Here is a 7,384-nt window from a genome sequence, read left to right as displayed (position 1 = left end):
ACATGGGACCACATGCGCTTGGGTAATATGGGTAATATGTTATTTATCCACTAGAAATTTGCATTTCAATATGAATGCTTTCTAAGTCCGATGGAAACTTTGCACTTCACATTTATACTTTTTAGTACACAATTCATACTAAATACTTCACAGTTCATATTTAGTAAATGTATATATTACACTTTTAAGTTCACAGATTACACGTAGTTCTTCTTGAATGCTCTGAGTTTTTGTGGGTACAAAGGTAAAGCTCAGCGTTCTTCATGATTAAACCAAAGTCGATGTCAATAGAATAATTGTCAAGTTTGTCTATAAAATCGAATTCAATCAGCCTAAAGCAGCGTAACAAACACACTACCTGTTACCATCGATATCAATTTGCGTGTTGTTTGTGGAGAAATGCTCAAAACAAAAAGTTGATAAAAACAGTTATCAAACCGAATGCCGAAGTTTTGAATTTAGGATTCGACCTATCTTACGGAGGTTACGTAGAAAGTCGGTGTATTACAATTGGTTGATTAACGAGATCTATCTCGCGGGCGATTCCGGAGATAATCGATAGCGTGTTTTCGAATTCGGAATGCTCGGTTATATCTATTGCAAAAACTTACACATTTTCATGAACCGTTGACGTGTTTCAAACTTTGGATTATTATTATTATTATGCGAACACATCCCGTCACGTACGTTGTTTAAATTTGCGCATAAGTTAAAGGCTTTAATTACCTGTAACCAACCGGATTGTAAAAAACTACTTATCTCCTGATAATTTGCAAGGTTTGTCATTACTACGAAATGAGCTCGATTTCAGTTACTTCATCACTCTTTATTTTCCTATCTCGGACAAACATCATTGGCCTAATGCTTTTTGTACGTGCCCATTACTATGTTTTAATTCCATCGTATGCTTTATTTAAGAAAATAATGTGTGTTCTACAAATGCGTAAGCGATACTATTTGTCTATCACAGTTTGTTGACGAATACTGGTCTTGACCAATGCCGCGTTGCGCAATCGAAATTGTTAACATGCAAAAACCTTGAGAAAATAGTGATTGATTAATTAGAAAATATCTAAGAATCTAAATGACCTTAATTCCGATATAACAATCAAAGAACAAAAAGCAAAAAAAAAGAAATGCAAAAAACAACAACTCAAAAACACGATGACAATGTATTAGACAATGTATCGATCACAACGTATGCGTTGTTTTGATGTTATAATAATGAATTGTAATTGTGCACACACACATTTACTTTGGAAATTAAAGAACGGTGTAATTTTCGTCACACGTCAAGTGGTTATTTCAAAATGATAAATTAGGCACGTTGATTGTAATCATCAACAAACGTTTTATTTGCCTTAACTTTTAAGATGGTCTTGACCTAGAATTCTTGCGATTGTTTATCTGCAGCGGGAACATTGACTGCAAACAGAATTACGAGTTTTCTTAATAAGCATAACTGTTGAAGATTGAAAGGAGCATCATGGTTTTTCAAATAAGCAGTTACAATGAAGTTAAAGACATTTTAAATACATATATTCTTGAACTGACCATTTTATGAATGACTTAAATGAGTGAATGTTATAATAAGAATGATATATTCATTCGCAGAAACAAATTTCTATTTTATTTTGCGTGCAAAAACGACGCTGTCAAAGTAACGTCAAGGGTTGTGAACAAGGTTACTAAGAAATGATATTATCTGTGCGTGAAATCTGCCTAGTACTTGATTCTAATGTTTTTTTTGAAAATGATACATATGCGACGGAAGATAGTTTGCTACTTTTCAAATTAATAGGCAAGCAATTTAATTGAGCTTATATTACTTTTTATCATTGTGAAATAATAGTATTGCAAATGATTTATGTCTTCGCAAAACTTATATATATCAATTTTAGCGAGCAAGTAGAAAAAATCTCAGAGAAAGACCTCATATCTACATATACCGCATGATGTTCCGATAAACATTTATTCATTGTTTTTGTACTTGTTTATACGCATTTATTTGAGATTTATTAATGCGCATCTATAAACTATTTTCATGAACGTTTATTAATGTTTATTTTTATCCTGCCCCTGTTGCAATATTGACCAAATAAAGCAGCGTCAAATAAATTTTCTTATCTCCGGTCAACAGGATGTAGTGTATTCTTACGCACGCTGTGACGATAAACATGTTATAATATTTGAACTTTGATTTTTTTTGAACGCATCATGAATGTTATCGTTATATTATATATCATCATTTTTTCTTCATTTAAAAATATTACCGAACCAGCTTTCCATATTTATCATTTTCATTTACTTGATTACGCAATTTATGACGTATCTAGTGTGACGTAATTTCTCACTCGAAACATACTATCAACTTTCTCTCAGGATTTTAGGGACAACAATTTTGACATAGTGGTTTTAACAGTATTTTTTCTTAATATTTTCAATGCATCGAACGAATCATAAACGTATTTCGAATTGTGTGTTTGTCATTCATAATTGTTAACTTCGATAGGAATAAAATAATATGCTACGACAGGATTACGATTTCGTAAATCGGGTTTTGGGTCAGAGTGAATAGCATTCGATACAAACGCTATCAGAAAATAGTGTTGTTTAAAATACATTTCCATAATAGTGATGGAAAAACAGAAAATGGATTTCGACAAAGGGATTGAAGAACAGAAAATGGATGTGTATATCGTTGTAAATTTATTGTTATAATGGATTAAAGTTGTCATTAAGGTAAAAAAAATTGTTTTTCATTTCTTTATCAAGAAAAATATCATATTCTCGAATCGTTTTTTATTTCTTCTCACATTTTCAATAGGAAAGTATCAAAAGGAACAGTTTAAAGTGGAAATATTTTTTTTACGTGACACAATCGGTAGTTATTCGGTCGTCTGGAATGTTGTGTACATGTAGGAGGCTCGACATCAATAATTATATTGTTATGTCCATTTATCATTTGTCTTTGATAAAATTTGTCAACGGCATAAAGCAGGATAAATAGAATAAATGGTTGGTGCCGAGATTGGACAATTTTATCCGGTTTGGCACGAAAAAGAAAAATAGGGCTCGTTAAAGCTCGCCCCATTTTCTTTTCCTAAGCCTCTCTGGATAAACTTTCTCCATATCAGCACCAACCATGTATTCTCTATTTTTTGCTTTCGTAAATGCATGATGTGTCCCTTGCTATGGTGCTATTTCGAATTGTTTTCAATTGGTTCCTTGCCATAAGTAAGAGACGGCTCAAATTCGGTTTCTTTCCTGCTGGTGAAGATGAAGTTTATTTTTGTGTACATTGTGTATATGTGTAATTCGCCTAAATAAACTCAAGCTATTCCCATGCAATGCATCTAGTAAAGATACAACCTTTTCAATACAAATGTTTTGTTTAAAATATTAGTTAATTTCACTAGATATAAATACATTTGCTTATTTTAAACTACTGTTAATTTACGCTTGATATATGTAGTTAGTATTGAAAGGGTACATTTTTGTTTGCTATATTTGGCGAAAATGTCTTGCATCAATAAACTGTTCTGTAGTTTTTAGGTCATTTTCCCTGAAGAAAATACGGATGGCATATACTTTCATTATTCACTGTAGAAACACATATCGCTATGAATGGCAAACACCATGCAGAAAGCTGTATACTTCACTCGTGCGATCCTTTTCTTTTTACTTCTCGATGGTAAGAACTTTATATGTATAGTTTGGAACTAAGAAATGTATCTCTTTGTAAATTTAATTAAGATAACGGTTTGTTATACTCATCAATTTAATATTCGGTCTTTAGATTTTTCACACATGATTTACTTGCAAATACAGTAACTGAAGAGCTACATGTGTATGTTTGTTACAGTGAACTCCACACAGATGACCTGTAACAAAGGCTCTTACCTTGAACCTCATAATGAAACCTGTATAGAGTGCGCATACAAGGGATGCGATTGCATTAATTTAAACAGCTGTGGAAAGTGTTTACCTGGATATTATATGGCCGGTGTTCTGTGCGAACCGTGTTATAACAAATGTGAGTCGTGTTCAAACGCAACCGCATGCGACTACTGTAAGCCTGGATACACAGGGCGGAATTGTGATTTTGCGACAACCTGTTCATCAAACTATTGCACATGCAGCAGTGCAAACACATGTGGTGCGTGTATAGGCGCTTATTACAATACCAGCAACAACTGCCAAGATAAGTGCAATGAAAACTGCTCTTCATGTACAGCGAGAACAAACTGCTCCTCATGTAATCCCGGCAGATATGGTACGTTATGTGAAAGGGTGTGCTCTAATCGGTGTCGTAATGGAACATGTAATAAATTTGATGGCACATGTATTTGTTCTGAAAATTTTGCTGGACCAAACTGCGATCAGTGTAATGTGGGCATGTTTGGTGTTAATTGTGACGAAAGTTGCTCATTACGTTGCAATACGACTTTCTGCAGAAGAGCTGATGGGTACTGTACATGTATAGCAAATTTTGAAGGAGATAGTTGCGAAAACTGTATTTCAGGAAGATATGGGCCTAGCTGCGAACACATTTGTTCGTCAGGTTGCGTTGCTGGTACGTGTAATAAAGCGGATGGAAAATGTTTGTGTCGGTCCTATTTTCTTGGAGAAAAATGCGATGTATGTATTGTGGGACAGTTTGGCGCAAATTGCGAAACAAATTGCTCCATAGGATGTCATACACGGGCATGCAGCATAATCGATGGAAACTGTTCTTGTTCACACAATTTCACGGGCCCAAAATGTGACCAATGTCGCGTTGGAATGTATGGTCCGTTTTGCAACCATACGTGTTCAGTGGGTTGCGTGAACAATATATGTGACACAGAAAATGGTACATGTACATGTTATCAAAACTTCACCGGTAAAACATGTGATCAATGTGAAGTCGGAAAGTACGGAATGTCTTGCGAATATAATTGCTCTGTTGGTTGTGTCTTTAATACATGCGATAAAAATGACGGTACATGTGCATGTCTTGCACATTTTACTGGCCCAGCCTGTGACGTATGTGTTTATGGTTTATTCGGACACAATTGTTCTTCAGAATGTTCTCCTAACTGTGCACAACAGGCATGCAATCAGGTCAGTGGTAAATGTTCCTCGTGCAAGGATGGATTTTATGGATCACAATGTGAAATGAGATGCATGAACAACTGCGCCAAATGTACCAGTAATGACTCGTGTTCGGAAGGTAATTCGTAGTTAGTTAATAAGATAAGGTGTGATGCATTTCAAGCGGCAACTGGTTAAGAAATGTTTTGCCTCTAACGTAAATTATAAAATAAATGTGCGGACTTGTCATTACACACTCATTATAAATCTTACATTTTTAAATAAGTTTAACAATAATAATAATAGTTTAACGATCTTAAAAAGGGAATGACACAGTTAACGCGCCTTTCCATGTCATTTTGTGTTTAATATTTCTCAAGTGGTTGCTACAACTCATCCGTATAAAGAAGAGACCACGAAAGGTCCCTTGCCTTTAGCAGCAATAGGTGGAGGGGCCGGTGGAGGCGTTGCTGTCATTTTACTCGTTATAGTGATAGTTACATTATGTCGAAGAAGGTGAGATATTATTAACTTTGTACATTTCATAACTTTGAACGTTACATTATTTTGTAGACAATCAACACTTGACCATCAATAACACAATCCTAATAACTTATCAATTTATCAACTTTGGCATTTTAGCGACACCTACGATTTATACTTAAATTCATTCTTACGTGTATCGTTCATTATCTAAAGTTTAACAAGCATATATGTTCATGTTACAATTCGGCTGGTTAGCTTTTATTGTTATAGAATTATGTTTCCCAAGTAAATGTGAGATCATAACAACACATATTTGCGTTGGATACCCTCCTTAATTAGAAGCGTATCGCGTTTTATCGATTGTAAAATTCGGCAGTCAATGTAAGATAAGAAATGAATTCCACCCCTGATAATTTTAATGAAGTGTTATTTTTACTTACTTTTTACACTAAAGTATATATATAGCGAGTATATAGCGAGTTTAAAGCGATGTTTTTAACAGACAAAACGTCGATGAATTAACATTTAGAATACAAGTTCAGCAGAAGTAATATCGGAAAATCAACTAAAGAAAAGTTTTATTCAATTGCAAATAAGGTTTTGCTGTACAGTAGATAACTCCTTCGTGTATATAAGCCATGTACTCTGGTGAGAAATCCCAGTTAATATGTGGAGATTCATGCTACACATATACACAATGTTGGTCCCAGAACAAATACGAGTACATATTTCGATATCTACGTTCACCTGCTCGTTATAAATTTCACTGAAGTAAACAACATTGAATTGATCGTACCATGCGCAGATTATTATATATTTTATTAAACATTTCACAGTTATATGCCTATGCTTATTTAAGATAAAACGATTTAAGTTCAAAAAGTAAACATATATTATTGGTCGATAATGGTCGATTTAACCATCTTTAGTTAGGTCGTCGTGGCGACGTGGATATGGTGTCAACCAAGCTACCGGGTGATCACGGTTTCGATCCCCAAGGTGAAATAGTTATTTAGATCACCCCAAGTGACACCGAGTACTGGTTCTGCCGATAAAACGAACTCGGGGGCGTTCCAATAAGCCTTCGGATTCCGATGCAATCGAGCTAAAATAAATAGGTTTAATGGTCGATAAATATAAATCTATTCACTATATGAAATTCTTGCGACCGTTTTACTATTGGCGCTAAGCCGATACCGAACGCTAACTTGTCACACAAAGAGAAAATGTGTCAGTTTGTCGAATGAACATCTACACACACACACAAGTTGGATTTCCCATCAGTTCGCATGTCTTTGATACATGAATGAGTTTTTGATTGTACAAACACCAATTACGGTCAATGTCTAAAGTTCGAATTTCGGTTATCTTTTCTTACTAAATCTTCTGAACTTTGATTCATTTTGTAATTCATCAACGTTTTATACATTATATATATATTTTTTAAGTTATTTGTTTTTTATTTAAGGAAGATTTTAACGTGTGGATCGTTTGTAGGTCAGATTGTTGACAAAGGGACTCTATTTAGATATCATCTTGTTACATCTTGTGAAATAAATTCCTCTACTGGAAAAAATTATACAAATAGTTATTTGAAATTTAAATGAAAATAAAGGAAGAACATTTATATTGAACGTATAATCATATGTATAGCTATTCATTCGTTAAAATTAATACCTCTAGTTTTCCTGTAAATTCAAATCAATGGATGAGTTGAAATTTGCAAAAACACGCTAAGTAAGGCGATAATACGATAACATATGGCACTTCGATAACAGAGAACAGCAGATGCCACGCGCGAGAAGTGAGTTCTTCAGGTTTT

At 34.2% G+C, this 7,384-nt stretch overlaps 1 protein-coding gene across 1 annotated transcript; it reads left to right on the top strand.

Moving 5' to 3' along the window:
- The first annotated feature begins 3,888 nt into the window (after positions 1–3,888).
- On the top strand, positions 3,889–5,226 carry LOC127839776 (multiple epidermal growth factor-like domains protein 10). Its single transcript, XM_052368163.1, has one exon. The coding sequence runs from the start codon at positions 4,000–4,002 to the stop codon at positions 5,224–5,226; it is 1,227 nt and encodes a 408-aa protein (XP_052224123.1). The 5' UTR covers positions 3,889–3,999.
- The last annotated feature ends 2,158 nt before the right edge of the window (positions 5,227–7,384 follow it).

The sequence above is a fragment of the Dreissena polymorpha genome, chromosome 7, assembly GCF_020536995.1.
Source record: "Dreissena polymorpha isolate Duluth1 chromosome 7, UMN_Dpol_1.0, whole genome shotgun sequence".
Classification (NCBI taxonomy): Eukaryota; Metazoa; Mollusca; class Bivalvia; order Myida; family Dreissenidae; genus Dreissena; species Dreissena polymorpha.
Note: the sequence above shows the minus strand (reverse complement) of the source record. Positions and strands in the feature narration are given on the sequence as shown.